We start from the raw sequence: 17,479 nt of genomic DNA, 5'->3' as shown, positions 1-17,479 counted from the left end.
CCGGGGCGGATCAGAGTCTGTCTTATCGATGCCAACATCTTCAATTTCAAAGCTATATTCTTTAATCCGTATAAAGTTATAAGCCATTACGTAAATTGTGATCTATGGATCTTTTCATGCTCCTACAGATCTTTTCGGTCCATTCTTCGTCGAAGCATTCAATAGAAATGTTATTCGAGGCAGAATCTTCCGTGTTCACGTTTTTGTTGGCCGCACTTTGAACGCACACATCTGGCGCAAAAAAGGAACATCTGTTAAGGATTCTCTACAAAAGGCAGGTAGCGTAGCGGGAGGACGGAGGATACGCATTGTGTTCGGAGAATCGTAATCGGCGACGGCTATTGAAAACTCTACGTCTCCGTCCGCTGGCGTCTTGGGATCTTCAATGCTGTACGTATTCTCTAAAATGCCGTGTTCGTCGTCGAGTTCGCCGTTGAAATGTTTTTTGGACACATTTGTAACAAGTGGCACAGCAGAGAGACATACATAAATAGCGTGGTCTCTTTGCAAGCAACAATGGGGTTTTCGGGAAATCATTTTCTCTAAAATCTATTTTTCCTTAGCTGACTAACTTCGGGATTTCAATATTCAATCTATCTGTAATCGGTTATCTGTCGATAAGTAACTTAATAACGTTGTTATTTTTCAGAAAAACTACATCATTTTTAACACATAACTTCGTTGCTAAGTAACTTGAGAAGACCTATGTCCAGCTGTGGACGCAAATAGGCTGACTGTGAATTATTCTTTTTATTTCAGAGGTTAGGATTCTTCAGACATTTATTTCTTACATTCCTATTCTACCGATATAATCAGTTTTTTTTTAGAAAAAGCGTGGGCTAGAGCTAAACTAAGGCATGCACCTGACCTAATGGGTTTACAAAATTACTATGCTCATTTACAGATTTTTGGGTTTCCATCGTTTATTTAGAATCACTTTTATATAAAGTAAGTCAGTGGTTTCTATCAAAGACCGTATAGTCACAGTTGGGTACAAACAAACCTGCCATCGAAAAGCAAAACCAGATCATTTCTATCAAGTGATATTCCATTCGTCGCTGCACCAACGTTGTAAACGAGGATTGTTTGAGAATAACCCAGCAGTTACGAGTAGCTGTTGTCAGACCAATACATACTTTACGTCTTTGAAGTTTGAATAAAACTTTGTAGATACCTGCTGTTATTGAATTGAATATCGAATAAAAGGAATTGAAGTGGGAAATTCGTACATCGATATTTCGTGCAAGCGATAAAGAGAGATTGGCTTGTATTGTGTGGTGCGATAGGTAGGTACTAGATACAATATGGGAAACAATGTTTCGGGAAATAAAAATAGTGAAATAAATATGTATCTGGTGTCGTAAACAGTTCGCTTGATCTACCTACTTAATGGAATCGGAAAAAGATTTGTAAGTACATATAACTAATCCAAGATATTATACAATTATTAACAAATTTATCTAAGGCCTCGGCTGCAAAAAATTCTGTTCAGTAAAATTTTTAGCAGTACTACGCAGATACCTAATACGTAGCGTAGAAGATGCTTAAGAACAACCTACACTCCTCCGATTTCATAGGAAGGCCACTTACAGAAACAAAGCTAGCAGCACAATAAGCAGCGCCGAGTAGAGCGGGAGCAGCACCGGTCCAGCGCCGCTCCATGGCGGCGAAGTACGCAGCAGCAACAAGCCCCGACAGCAGCAGTTCCGCGCCGAGCCGCTCCCATGCTGCACCCGCGCCGCCCGGCAGCGATGCTGACAGGCCACCTGCGTAGCCTGGTATGCTGACCCTGCAACAACACAAAATACTATTAACTAAAGTGACTGACGAGTCTGGGTTCAAAGAAAACAGTCGAGTGAGATGGAATAATCACACTTATCTACCTATGCTTGGAGCATACGGCTACAAAAGTAATCCATACTACTTATAATATTATAAATTATGTTAAAGTGTCTGTCTGTCTGTCTGCTAGCTTTTCACGGCCCAGCCGATCACTCGATTTTGATGTTTGGTACAGAGATAACTTGCATCCCGATGGACATAGGTTACTTTTCTCCCGGATTCAAATGAGTCAAATTTTGACGACCTCAGCGGTGCAGTATTGTAAGGCTGTGGGTCTTATTAGTGGGAGGCCCGTTTTATAATTTCCAAATTTTGCTGGTATAGTGGGAAGTTACGGCCGTGGCTAGTTACCACTACTAATACGAGTACGATACTTTTAATACGAGTAGTTATGGTCAAAATATTTATTTTTATTGAAAACTAGCTGTGCCCGCGACTTCGTTCGCGTGGAATAGTGACTTTTCGGGCAGCATATACTCTGTACGTTAAAAATGTTCGCCGTGATTCTTTAAATTGACATAACTTTTTTATTTATGAACCGATTGACATGAAATAAACACTAAATGTTAAGTGAAGCTTACTACAATATATTAGTGAAAACCGTATCTAAATCGAATAAGCCGTTTCTGAGATTAGCGTGCACAAACACACAGACAAACAGACAAAAAAAAATTAATTACAATTTGGGGTTCGACATCGATATAATAACAACCCCTGCTACTTTTTTTTTATATATTTCCATTGTACAGACACCACTTTTCTACAATTTTATTCTATGTATAGAAAAGCAAAGCTTATTAAATATCTTTAGGTACAATCCAATGGAGCACGAAAAGAAGAAATAAAAATACTAAAATTAAAAATTTCCCATGCATCTGTGAAAAAAACAGATAATATTATCTACAAAATATTATGTATATTCCAGAGGAAGGCAGCGTGGGACGCTTGCTATGAAAAACTCATTAGCACGGCGATTATGATGTTTCCTTTCAAAGCTCCGAGCTTGATACTTTCTGCCTTACTGCTCTGTACTTTGGTCTGTAAACTCGTAGAATAATTAGAAATGCTCTTGGAAAGTTTAGGTGGGTAACTTATGGGTGGACTAGGTACATATTTTATAAGTAAGGGGGTAAAAGATTCAGGGACGAGATTTTTTTTAATGAGTTCGAACCTATACAGTAGGTATCAAAGTCTTCTGGCTAGTAGGTATAGAGTTTCAAAGAATAGGGTACCCATAATATAAGTGGTAAAGGTTTGCGAGCTTGTCTCAATACAGAATACAGATGGCTAATTGGCTAATAGAGTTGATAGTTCCTACAGATTAATAATAATGTAGGCGTACATATTTCTGTAGATCTTTATTTATTTTTGTACATATAATAGTTTTTGATTTATCGTGCAAAATGTTGGAACAAATACCAGAGTACAGAACCCTCGGTGCACGAGTCTGACTCGTACTTGGCCGGTTTTTTTTTGAGATTTTTTGTAACAAGCAGACGCGGCAGGCTAATTGTAATTTGCACTATGTATTTTTACTCTATGTTTTTGTGTAAATGTATGTACCATATTATGTACTAGCCGATGCCCGCGACTTCGCCCGCGTGGATTTAGGTTTTTCAAAATTCCGTGGGAACTCTTTGATTTTCCGGGATAAAAAGTAGCCTATATGCTAATCCAGGATATTATCTATCTCCATTCTAAACAGCCAAATTCATCTAGTAGTTTTTGCGTGAAGGAGTAACAAACATACACACACACACACACACACACACACACACACACACACACGCACACACACACACGCACACACACACACACACAGATACAAACTTTCGCCTTTATAATATTAGTGTGAAGTGTGATGTGATACTTGCTTCCTTTGAAAAGCTTGCTTCTTATGTTTTCTAAGTTCACGTCGCTAAGTAGAGGCGTTAGAGGACCTCTAAAATGAGTTTAGTGTCTACGTGTAGATGTGTGGAGCCTCGCAACTAACATTAGTGGAATTAAATGCCACGCGAGGTAGAAAACCTACGATAATGCACGTGTATAGAATAGAGAAGAATAAGGACTAATGTATTGAGCGAACGGGCTATGGCTTTTCCTATAGAGGCTGTATCTTTTGTAACACTAGAAGGTAAAACCAGAACGAAGGTACCTACTTCGCTCGTAGAATACTTCTGTTGTAAGTACACAAAAACTCTAAAGGAAATTGACGGGTTTAAATCTAGTGCTCTTGTTTTTCGTAGAAAGCATTATGAAAAGGATAGCAATACATATTATACCTGCTATTTTAGTGTTGTAGTATTTAGTTTAGAGATTTGGTGTCTATAGGTACAAGAGAATTAGCCAAAATTAAATATGTTACCTCTCCAAACTATAAAAGTTAACGTCATAGTCCACCAAGCTGGTCGAAGGCTAATTGGCAGCCTTCAACACACCTTTTTTATATAAAGGATACATTTTAGCCATGTTAATAATATTCCCCTTCCCCATCTAAGCGTAAAGCTTTTGCTAGCACGACATCAGTGCCACGAGTAAGTTTGAACCGACGACCTTTCAGATTTCAGTCCGCTACCGTTTACCGTTGAGTCATTGAGACTTATTGAAAATATTATGGAGAAACCAGGAGTGCAGGTTTTCTCACAATATTTTCCTTCACTGTTAATGCAAGTGATAGATATATCGCAATAATTGTTATCGTTTTCATTTCTAACTTACTAATAAATTTGGCATTATAACGTAACTTGAAAGTGAATTTAAAGCTAAAAGCTAACTTGTCGTTAATTAATAAAAGAATACACCACAAGGAGTCGAAACATTGTCAGCTGCAAGCGAAATGGGTTTTAAATTGGTTTTAATTGAAACAGGACACGCGATGTACCTACCTACGATGGGTTATCAGCGCCGGACGCATCTGCCCTTGAGTCATTAACCTTAATCAGTCAACTAGCTACAGACTTGGAGAAATGCGTTTGTAGGGTTCCGTATCCGCAAGTACGAACAACTGGACCCTATTACGTGCTATTACTACAGTTTTACGATGTATCCATATTATTAAGCTGGTCCGTCCGTCCGTCTATCATCAGCGCGCTGTATCTCGTGAACCATAATAGGTAGAGACTAAAGAGTTGAAAGACAGAAAGTTTCATAGAATGTGTATTTCTATTGCGAATAATAAAAATTGCAGAATGGCCTTGCATGATCTATTACTTGTATGATCGTACGGAACCATTCATGTGTGTGTCACATATTAATGTCATTGCGTTTTTATTGTTCCTTTTTATTAACCCCCGACCCAAAAAGAGGGTGTTATAAGTTTGACGTGTGTATCTGTGTGTCTGTGTATCTGTGTATCTGTCTGTGGCATCGTAGCACCTAAACGAATGAACCGATTTTAATTAAGTTTTTTTTGTTTGAAAGGTGGCTTGATCGAGAGTGTTCTTAGCTATAATCTAAAAAAATTGGTTCATCCGTTTAAGAGTTATCAGCTCTTTTCTAGTTTTCTTGTAGAAAATAAGGTTAGATAACCGTTAGGTTCATAATATTATGTCAATAGACAAATGTCAAGCTGTCAAGATGGACGTTGCCTAAATACATAATTATTTATTTGAAAATGATGTTTTGGAAAACTCAGATACTTTGGATCGTCGGGGGTGTTATAAATTTTTAATTTACACTTGTTACCTACTAGTACGTAGGTTAGGTACACGATTGAGGAATCTTTTCGGATTTCCGCCCCATGAGACTATGAGAGTGAGGGAATGGAGAGTGCATACAAGTCTTGTGCACTATAATATCACCTGCGTGGTTCTGGATAACATTATTATTAGTGAAATTAAACTTGCCTGATGCACATAATATTGTTCTGTTAACTGAGAGTATTGTTATAATTAATTATACCTAATGGCGAAGCATTATGCGTGTTCTCGTAATTGCTAATGCTATTCCGACGATAGCGTTATGTAAATGGTGCAAATTGCAAACACCCTCTGTAATATGGACCGTTAAATTATGAACTAAGCAATAGTAAACAATAAACATTATAGAGCTTCATAATTTGTGCCTTTTGGCGTGGAGACCTTGGGGCCGTGGGCCCGGGGGCTCAGTTCTTTTTGAAGAAATTTTGAAAAAGGTTATCGAGTCAACCGGGGACCCGAGAGCTGGCAGCTGCCAGCTACTTTGGCCAATTAGTTTGGCCATACCCGAGAGCTGGCAGCTGCCAGCTACTTTGGCCAATTAGTTTGGCCATACCCGAGAGCTGCCAGCTGCCAGCTACTTTGGCCAATTAGTTTGGCCATCCAAAGGGATAATGTTGTCAGCACCTTGGGTACAATACCACGCTGCGGTGGTCTCGATGAGGTTTTTAAATTAAATTAAATTTTAGTTTTTAGTTTAATTTTTTTTTTTTGAATTTTCATTTAGATTTAAGTTTATTCTATAGAATTGTTAGTTATTTTATATTAAATTCCAATAAAAAATGTCAGTAAGGTCTATTGTTACTAACACTGTCACTGATCTGAAAATAAATGTTTTGTAAACGTTTTTCAGTGAATTTTACTGCGTAATTTAACTTTTTGTTAAAAGGCAATGTCAACTTCGGAAGAATTCCTGTAAAGCTGGGAAATCGTAAAATAGTTTTTGGTACTTTTTAAACGAATTAGTGCGAATACTAGTTACATGGAATTTTGGCGCTAACAATTCGCACGATTTCGAAAAAGTGCTCCATTTTATTGCACATGTGCTTGGGAGCCTGTGTTTAAATGAACGAATGCATGAATACACTATTATTATAGACCACAATACTAAAAGAAACAGAAAAACACTGAAATGGCGCGTGTGTGGCGCGATAGTTTCGCTCTTGTGTAGCGCGGATGTTACTCGTTTGTCACGCGTGTGAAGCGCGTGTGTGGTGCGTATGTGACGCGGGCACGTGTGTTGCACGTGTGTAGCTCGTGAGTGGCGCGGTTGTTACACTTGTGTGGCGCGGGTGTTGCACGTGTGTGACGCGGGTGTTGCACGTGTGTGGTGCGGGTGTTGCACGTATGTAGCGCGTGTGTGGCGCGAGTGTTGCTCGTGTGTCATGCGTGTTATCTGTAATTGACGGGTCTAAGATTTAGTGTAGATTTAGAGGGTGCGTAGAGAAGTTTGCACGTGAACTATGTAGTTCATCCGTTCAACAATACCTAGTGAGCGCGCCATCAGATGAATAGCATCATTGTCGCACGCTGCAGTGGCCGGCAGATCGTCGACTTATACCTCTAGCGTTCTATCTACTCTACCTAAGATCTAAGTGTTCTTCTGTAGAGGGTAGCCCTACGTGAGTCGTGAAGTTTGAGCGTGAACTAGTTCATCCTTTCAACAATACCTATTGAGCGCGCCATCAGATGAATAGCATCATTGTCGCACGCGACAGTGGCCGGCAGCTCGTCGACCCATAAACGTCTCACTTTACCTCTAGCGCTATCTACTCTGTGGACTAAAGTCCTCAAGAGTCACGAAATATTTTGTGACGAGGGTCATAATCGCCTGACACCACATCCTATCTACATTCTACATTAGGTACCTAACTAAAGAATTATAATAATAGCTGTATTTCTATATACTAAGTATAAAGAAAGTCCCTGACTCATTGGCGCAATGACGAGCGTTGTGGTCTTTAAAGTGGGAGGTCCCGAGTTCGATTCCCGGTAAGGGCAATTTGGGAATTAATAATTTCTAAATTGTCTGCTTCACATGTGGTTTAAAGTTTAATTATGTTATACTCAATTTGTTAATTTACTTACTGTTGTGACTGTGACGTCACCCGGGTCACAGCTGAAAATCAGCGTCCTGCATTTAATGCGGCATAATGCATGTGATGCAGGACATAATGCTGAGCTGTACACCCATTTGGGGTGGTGTCACAGATGAAATTGTGCATTTGTGTGCTTTGTTTTTATCTGTGACACCAACAACAAATATATGCCTTTTTTTCTTTCTTTCTTTCTTCCTTCAACGCATTTTCCACCCCTTTTACACACATAATATCCTCCTTCCTTAATTAGTTATCTTCCTAATCAAATCCATATGCAATAGAGTATTGATTGAATCGTCGAGACCAGCAGAGTTCTCATTAGCACATCCCCGCTGTTGTAATTATTCGCCAATCGCCATTAAACCCAGAAGTTCGCTGAAGCGTGTTCTGTCCAGTTGTCCGTCTGTATAATAAAGCTTTCGTCATCCAGGCGACACACTGGCGCGTAAGTATTTCACTGTATTCCTGACCGGTGGCATTTTGTCGACGACAGGCCTAACTGCTGGCAAGGCAATGATATTAGAAGAAAAAAGAGGTAGATAGGTTACTTATATCAAATTCGATGTTTACAAATGGCACGCTGCGTCAACGCCGAAAGACTCATATACACATAAACGCATAGATAGTATTTTAACGTCACACAACAGAGAGTATAAAGGACGGTGAACTATAACTTCAGCTTCAGTTGAGCACGAAAAAGAGACGGTTATATTTTGCTCTGCCACTTGCAGTCCGCGTATAACTTATCTACCTCTTTTTGCTTCTAATATCATTGGGGCAAGGTATGTGCAAGACCTCGTCACGGAGTTAACCCAATGATCACCAGGCCCTAATGAAAAGTCCTGCGAACTTAGAATAACAACCTGCTGATAATTAAAAATCGGTCAAGTGCGAGTCAGACAGGAAGGGTTCCGTACCATCGTACTAGAAATAAAACTTTTTAAATTTTTTTTTGTAATTTCCATGGCGATAATTTTGAAATGTTTAGTAAGTATCTGTTTTTGTAGTGGCAACAACGTTCTGTGAAAATTTCAAGTCTCTACTCTCTATACTTATCATGTTTCACGAGATACAACCCGCTGACAGACAGTCGGACGAACGGACAGCGGATTCTTAGTAATAGACTTTCACCAGTCTAGCACATTTTTTAAATAGACCTATATTTAGGAGGTAAAAGTAAATTATAATTTGGTAAAGTGAGCACTAGCACTGTGCTCACTTTACCAAATTGTAGCAACTTTTCAAGTAGCGCGTATTTGTTAGTACAGTACCTAATTCATCTTTTATTTTAGTTTCCAAAGTTTTTAGTTAGTCTGCTTGAAATAATTAAAGTCCTGTCAATTAAAAACGGGTGCTTATGACACAAACTGCTTTCTATATCGCTTATAGTCAGGTATAACAGAAATCTGGAAAACCACAGACATAGATATTAGTTTCTAGAATATGTCTGCAAAATTTCATGGTCTTTGATTGCTTAGTATTCAAATGAAATTGGAACTACGATTGTATGAAACGAGTGACGGAGAGAGCCCTCTGAAGCTTACAAAAGCTTAGATAAGCAACCGGGGTGAGCGCGGGTGACGTGCGGGTGTGAAGGGCGTTCCCCGCCTCATACCCCGATTGCCATCTTAACCTGTCGCGTACTATAGATATTTGCAAAATTCTAGAAAAAGAAGTATGTGAAGGAAATAAATAACGAAACAAAAACAAAATATCGTGAAAAGATGTAGTATCTTTTTAGAAAGTTTTTTTGGCCAAAATATAAAAGCTTTTATAAAAGGGTCTAAGATGGAAAGTAAAAATACTAATAAATCTAAACTCATGGCGAGCGTAGTCACGCGACGTTTTTCAACAAACAACCGACAGGAAATGAGGTTCTTTGTTGGGGGTTTTTATTAAACACGTAAAGAGCTTCGTTATATATGAAGCCCCGAAGGTCCGTATAGTTTTTATTTAACTACTCGTCCGTTAAGATCGCTTTTTAATTAAAACTCCGAGTCTCCAGTGCCCAAAAGAGAGCAACAAAATGTTCACAGCACTTTGAAAAGCATTCGCGCGATTTTGTCAAGAGAAAATCAGAAAATCCATCCGATTTATTTTTAGCATTTTGTTTGTTTTCTGTTAAGTTTTTACTTTATATGAACGGAATATTGAATTTCTTATTGAATATTGGATTTTAGGTGAACGTTCTACACCAAATACCAAAATTTCAGGTCTATAACTCATTTCATCTACGAGCTAGAGACCTGAGACACGCAGACAGACAGCAGAGTGACATTAATAGGGCTCCGTTTTCACCGTTGGGTACGGAACCCTAAAAAAGTACAGAGAAAAATAGTTCTGGTCCTAGAAACGGATTAGAAACGGATATAGGATATAACAATTTGATACTTACCAAGAAAACAAAATCCCGATGAGATTTTAGAAAAAGCTAAAACCAAGCAGACGAAGACACGCGCTTGACGATGATGTAAAGTAAGTACTCACATAGGTATTTTTTTCTGGTGGGTAATATAACCTAGATGGTAAGTATAAAAATATAATAAAATAAGTAATTTTAGATGAAAAGCTGAAATTGTCTGATTTAAATTGGCTTAAATTCGCCAGCCGGATTAGTGCCCTATACCTCTGCCCTTAAATTAGCATGTAATTGACATCGTTCTCCATTGGCGATAGATATAACTTATATAATACCTATCCTTATTAACTGGCTTCAAAAAAAGTAGGAGGTTCTCAATTCGTCGGAATCTTTTTTTTTTACATTATAGTTTTTTAGCACTAAGAGAGATATGCCTATTAGCTATCCTGTTTTGAATCAAGCATCGAAATCTCTAACGGCAATAATTTCTCATAGGATATGCTGACTAAAGTTTCAGAGAAATACATAATTCTGATCTAGTGATAGGTATTCTGCGGTTGCTATAAACAACTTGAAATGACGCTAGAGCGAAATCTCTGGAGCAAACAGATTCACTGAGGAAGTCGGCGAGAAATAGTCCATTTTCATGTATATTTGTGAGGAGAATAATGTATTCACTTTACAAACCACTTTAGTTTAATCCATTTTGTTAGGGATACGAAATTAGACAAATCTCCCGAAGGTTTAGGGGACGGGTCAAAATCCAAAAGCACATAGGTTCAAACTTCAAACCCAAGCTGATTTTCTGTTGTTCCTACATCTAGCACAAAGTTTTATCGGAGGTAAAAAAGGAATAATAGTTACCGATAGTTAAATGAAAAACAAGAACAGTACCTACGATGTCTCAATATTTGTGAAAATGCCACATTGTATTAAAATGGTAACACGAAAAATGGGTTAAGATAGGTATTTGCATTTTAATTTATGTCATCGAAATCGTTCGTGTGGAGTCACCCCTATGTTATGCAAAAAATCACATCGATCCACTGCTCCGTTGTGGCCTGATTGAAGAACAAACTAACACACACAAAGACACTTGCGCACTTAGAATATGGGTTCTGATCATAACAGACCTAATTGTAAAAAAATTGCCCCAAATAAAGATGGCATTTTATTAGCTCCGGCGAAAATATCTCGTATGAAGTAGGGTTAGGTATTATTTCGGTACATTCGCGGTGGAAAACATGGATAATTTAGATAAAAGAGCAAAGAACAGTCCAAAAAGCGTCGACAGAGATAAAGCCGACCCTCATAATCCACTTGAAACGGCTCCGACAATAATTACAATAACAAGATCTACGGTTACGACTCACTGCCGACATGGAAATTAAGGATAACAGCCCCCGACGTTTTTAACTTGAAAATCCTTGGTTAATGAACGAAAAATCTGCTTTTCATTTTAGACGAAGAGCTGGGAAACACTTTTTCGATAGTGGTTTATTTAAAACCTTTCTCTACTTTTACAAAACATCAGGTGAGGCTTAAAATGACGAAATCCTATACAATTCACAACTTTAAAGACAAACGTCTAACGTTTTTAAATAGAACCTAAGATGTAAGTAAAAATAATAATATGTAAGTAAAAATAGTAATATGTAAGTAAAAATAAGAATATGCTTACGTGTCGAAAGTGAAGTCTGTCAAATATAAAATGTGTAAAACACAATGTGTATGTCCCACCTCGTTGTTATTTCGCATCCAAAGAAGGGAAGCAAGACAAGACAACAATTCCCAGTATTTCATATCTTAATTAGTAAAAATGCTGTCGCGGACATTTAGAAAATGCACAAATTATCGAAAAAAAAAACTAAGTAGGTAGGTAACAACTTTTAAATTAAGTAACCTTGGAGTTCCTGTCAAAAAGGGTATTGAGAGACAGACAGACAGGCAGACGACAAAGGGATCCTATTAGGGTTCCTTTTTTTCTGAGGTTTGGCATCCTAAAAATGATTTACATTAAGAACACTTGGAACGAATCGTCCACCTACTCTTAGACTGTTTCTTTTCATTGCTTTTGTCTCTCATTTCTAGATAACGGAAGGAAGTGACACCTCGGTCAGCCTACAGCTCTATTCATTGCGAGAGGACAAAAAGCTGAAAAATATCCATTATATTACTTTGCGAGATTCCGTTCCGAGTTAAACAATCTCTGAATTAGTTTTATTCGTAGTAAGATATTTTTACATTATAATATTACCAAAACTGCAATATTTTAATGGAAGTGCGTTCCGAATCTGTGATAGGTACTTACAATTAAAAAACCTATTTTTTAAATTATTCTCTTTAATAATGAATTCTAGCCCCATAAACTACAGCAATACAAAACACACATTCATACAATCGCATCATTTTTACTACAACAGTTCATTTATACTATTGCTTTAAAGTTAAAACACACATTACTCCGAAAAGTTAGAGGTACGTGCCCCAGGATGGAACTTCTGAGTCCCCGAATATCTTCCCGGACGTCTTAACTTCTAGGGCCTAGGGGCCTAGGCTATCACAGCTCTGTCTTAGGTCTTAGTCTCTGCTTACCCGAAAATCGAATTTGCAATTTCTTTGCTAAATCAGAAAAGAATTAAGTGAATAGTTAAAATAAAAGCTTTAACTATTTCATACTTCTTTAGATATATCTGAAAGATATTTTCTTATTTTATCTGAAAGCAGGAATAATCCAAGAGAATCCCGTTCAGTGATTAATAGCATTGTGTCTGCATTAATCACATAAAAGCTATGAAGGAAGAGATTGATTCGATCTGAACTAAATCTCTTTTTCTAAATCCTAAAAGGAAAATACTGGGAAAGGATAAAGAAATGTATCAAAGAAATACGAGTACATAGGATAATAGTTTCATTCTTTTAACAATCATTTTTTCTTTTTGAATTTTAGCATAATTTAAACTATCGTGAGGGATGTTCATTATAAAATATGTCAAGTACTTAGGTACTTATATTTTTGGTCGGAGTAAGCCCGACTAGTACACGGAAGGGTCTGGCTGAAACTATGTACTTAGTATGTATAATATTATAATATACTATTATGGACGGACGGACAGATGGGCGGCCATACGGACGGACAGCGGAGGCTAAGAAATAAGTGTCGTTGGCATCCTTCAGGCAAGGTAGGTACGGAACCCTAAAAAGTATATAAGCTGATAAGTGGGAGTTCAAAAACTATAACGTAAAATAAAGCCAATAGAAAACTTTTTAACTATCACTCCCCAAAAAGCTTTTGCGGTTCCCCAAAAGTTCTAACGATGAAAAAGGCAACCGTAAACAAACGTATGCAAATCGCTGCACCTGCGTTAGATAGGATCTAATGGCGTTCATTAGATATTCTAACATCCGTTCTAATGCCTTTGTGGTGAGATTATGTAGTAGGTAATGAAGCCCCTGCTTTAAGTATAATGAGCACGACACATCGCCGCGGCACGGCGTCGCGTTATTGCCGTGTAGGGTTGACATATACAAGATTACTATATAGCATAAACATAGGGTCAGTTCGGAAGAGTCGGGCGGTAAAATTGGTTAATAGAAGTAAAAAGGCCGCACGGTGTGCCTATACATATCTACATATACTCGGTGCGGCTATGAGGGGCACTGCCGGGCGAATAAAACGAAGAAGCTTTGAAGCGCTATAAGCCTATTCGAGCTCGAATATTACCAGGCGACCTGCCTATGTACATTCAGGCACCATGTTCCACTGGGCACTACCACACACAACAAAATATATACGGTCCATATCAAGAAAGAAAGTGCTTCTAATTCATAGTGCGATAATTTTGTAATTCACCGAAACCGTGTCACAACTGACGTGGACAACGCGCTACGTCGCGCGGCGGTTATGTGTCCCGACCCTAACTATCAGGTTTTTTGTCATGTTTGCGTACACGGGGCGAATTTCAATCCGTTTATATTTCGCTACGCTTTTTACCGATAATTTTGGGGAAAATCCGAGATTTGGACTACAGATATAAGAGATTTAGAAGCGTATTCAATTTCAATGTTTGATCAGATCGGTATTGGATGATATCTACCATCTACCCACTAAAAATAAATAAATTCATAATATAATTTGGTTTAGAACGTGTTTCGGAATAACAATTTTCCAATTTATGTATTGTGGAAAATATATCTTTTAGGGCATCAATATTTTCCTATGAGATCTAAAAATATTTATCTAATAACATAATATAACATTATGTGTACCAAGAAATAGGTAGGGAGGTTTCACATAGGTCTTATCTTATTTAATGAGTTTTTTATATGTATTACGTACCTATCTACATAGGTTTCTGGTAGGACCAATTAAAATAGACTATACCTATTAATAGGTATTGGCTAAGTATTTGGGATCCGTAAACGCAAACATAGATTGATCCAATACTAATCACAAAGCTATCACAGGTTATCTAAAATATCTAACGCGAATACACATAATAATAACAAAGTGCGGAGAATTTTTTTTATCCCATCATATGGTGTGGTACACGGATGATTATGCATAATTTATGCGCCCCGGAGTTGGGGTCAAGTGAGCACAAATGACACGGCGCAGAGATGGGACCGCTCTATGCGTTTTGTCAATGGTCAGTAATTTGCGAACATTCACACCTTATGGCGGGATGACTGGACTAACTTTAGGGCCATAGCTCTGTCCCATTAGCGGTACATTACTGCTGCAGTTTTTGCCTTACCGACAGGTTTGACAATGACTTGATGCGAAAATACTAGATAGATAGATAAATAGATAGAAACTTTATTGCACACAAAACATGAAATAATCAAGACAAAACGAGAAATAAAACTAAAAAAATATGTCAGTGTCTTACGGTTAAAATCAATAATAATAAATCAATCCTATCTGTAATCTGTCGATATGCTACTTGACAATGTTCGCAAAAAAAAATTGTTTATTATATATAGTATATTAGTATATATAGTATATTAAAAAAATTAGTTAAAAATTGTTTGATCTTTTTGACAAATAAATTGTTGCTAAACATAAATAACTTAATGACAGATTACAGATAAACTAATACTTAATTGTGTAGATTACGGATTTGAAAATCAGCTTCATCGTTCTGTGGTTATAGCAACAACGTTGTAGACGCAGCTTTAGACATGAGACAGGCGACAAAAATCTCATTCCGGTGTTTCGTGAGCGGTTGTAAACTTACGGTCTTTTGTTATTCAATGACATTAATCTTACTTCAAGAAATGATGCAGTCTAAGATAGAAGCGGGCTAAGAGGCTAACTTAAAAGTATAGTATGGCCGTCACAAGATGGAAGGAGTTATGGAGTAGATTAGATATACGTTTCTACACTCATTTGATGCAACTGCAAAAGCTGCCGCTATCCGCTCTGCACGCTGTCGCTTTCACGAAAAGGTTATGGCCCTGCGGTCACAATTTATGGAATGTTTTATCCATGTCATGTAATATTTGTTATTTTGCTCGGCCAGGGAACAATAGCGGTATTAGCACGCGCCTTTTTATGGGAGGGAAGTATGGCATGCGATGATGAGGCGAATATGATGGTTTGACGCCTTATAAGAGGCTTTTTGTGGCTTTGTGATGAGAAATATTTGCTACTAGCTGATGCCCGCGACTTCGTTCCCGTGGATATAGATTTATTAAAATTCCGTGGGAACTCATTGATTTCCCGGGGTAAAAAGTAGCCTATGTGTCAATCCAGGGTATAATCTATCTCAATTTCAAATTTCAGCCAAATCCATCCCGTAGTTTTTGCGTGAAAGAGGAGAAACATCCATACGTACACACATTCAGTGGAAATTTTGAAAATCGGTGAAAAGGTGAAATTTCCAAAAATTCTGAAACACGTCCTTCTTTACTTTTGATCGAAAGGTCAAATATCAATTTTCATAGATAGGTACGACTTGAAAAATTACGGACTTTCATTCCCTATCTAACCCTCTTTAACGAGTGCGTACATTATTGAAGAAAACCTACTAAAGTAGGGTCCTGCCTACCTAATCTATGTCTACATATCTGTACCTACCTTTATCATCGGTAATTTTAACAAGAAGTTATTGAAAGATCGATAAAAGGGATAAGTATATAGAACTCATGAAATGAAGTTACATGTACTTATTCCTAAATAAAAGCTATTCAGGTTTTTGTGTTTTGATGGTATACACTGTATTAAGAAAACACCTAGCTACTAGGTGATTCATAATATATAAATTGTAGAGCCATAGAGTTCTACTAGATAGATGTGAAAAATTAAAAAGAAACGTTTGTATTGATATTTTTGTATCTAAGCAATTTCTATGGAAACATCTTGATAGCAAAACATTAAATAAATAATTAACATAACAATTCGATCCATACTATAATAGTAAAAACACCATAAATGCTCCAAATAAAAAATCCCACAAACAGCAAAATGTTATCTAAATCCAACCCCAAAAATATTAACAAGGGAACAATTACATTTAATTTAGCGATGCACTTTTTAATGTGCCCCAATATGCCCTCCCCTATTCTACGAGCTATCTTTTTTATACGGTGTAATAAACTGTGACATTTGTTTAAAATTACGAGTGAGTATAAACCGAAGGGTATCGCTACTAAAATTCAATTGTATGGAGTGGCACTTGTTAAAAAGTATCGAATAATCCGGCAATTACGGTTTAAAAGCAGCAAGCGAATATATTCTTTACGATATTGGAATAAAAACTAAACTTATAAAAGTAAAACGACTGAATTCGAGCCGCGAGTTCGAGAGCGCCTCTTATATTTTAATGTGATGTTGATTTCGTATTGTATTATTTCATTTATTCTGTTCGCTTTTACCTCACTTGGAAATTGATACATGCTAAGTCTTCTAGCTATAGCTGACGGCACTGTTTTTAATTAAATATATATAAATGTTTTAAGTATAATAAAAAGGGTTAGTTAAACAACAATCAGAGGCCCTAGCATTATCTTAACGAAGTTATCTTTTTAGGCTTTTGATTTGTTGCGCAGACATAAGTAATTTCTAAGATATATGTGTGCAAAATCGAAAACAAAAGTTTTGCTAAAAGTACATTAATCAATATAGTTAACATAGATATTAGTAGTAAGTATATGTATTTAGGTACGTGGTTCTATCGCCCATCCAAGAAACTTAACACGTAGCTAAGGTACCTATTTAACTGAGCAAAATAGATAAATTTTGTCTGCAAAAATACGAACAAGTATTGTGTAATATTTTTTTGTTTCCAAGATGTCACATTATCGGACTCAGGAGGAAAAAAGTTTATTACATTTTTGTCACCAAAATGATATACTAGAGACTTCCATACACAAAACTTTGTTTGATATAGCTACTCTTCAAATAATATAAAGGGTTATCTAATATTCGTGTTACGAGTACCTACGAAAACATCAAAAACTTTCACGACGCATTTCATTGC

The 17,479-nt window shown here is 37.2% G+C and overlaps 1 protein-coding gene and 1 long non-coding RNA gene across 2 annotated transcripts in view; one reads left to right on the top strand and one right to left on the bottom strand.

Annotated features, from left to right (window-relative positions):
- Nucleotides 1-8,300, top strand: part of LOC123871050 — a 17,362-nt gene extending 9,062 nt beyond the window's left edge. The window contains exon 3 of the long non-coding RNA XR_006797201.1: nt 8,147-8,300. This is a non-coding gene — a long non-coding RNA (uncharacterized LOC123871050). The remainder of the gene's footprint in view (nt 1-8,146) is intronic.
- The window catches only part of LOC123870959 (neurogenic protein big brain), an 88,989-nt gene that overhangs the window by 7,198 nt on the left and 64,312 nt on the right, over nt 1-17,479 (bottom strand). Inside the window, exon 3 of the mRNA XM_045914480.1 lies at nt 1,591-1,789. Coding sequence (XP_045770436.1) covers nt 1,591-1,789 — 199 coding nt within the window. The remainder of the gene's footprint in view (nt 1-1,590; nt 1,790-17,479) is intronic.

The sequence above is a fragment of the Maniola jurtina genome, chromosome 2 (assembly GCF_905333055.1).
Source record: "Maniola jurtina chromosome 2, ilManJurt1.1, whole genome shotgun sequence".
Taxonomy (NCBI): domain Eukaryota; kingdom Metazoa; phylum Arthropoda; class Insecta; order Lepidoptera; family Nymphalidae; genus Maniola; species Maniola jurtina.
This window is presented reverse-complemented; position numbering and strand designations above follow the sequence as displayed.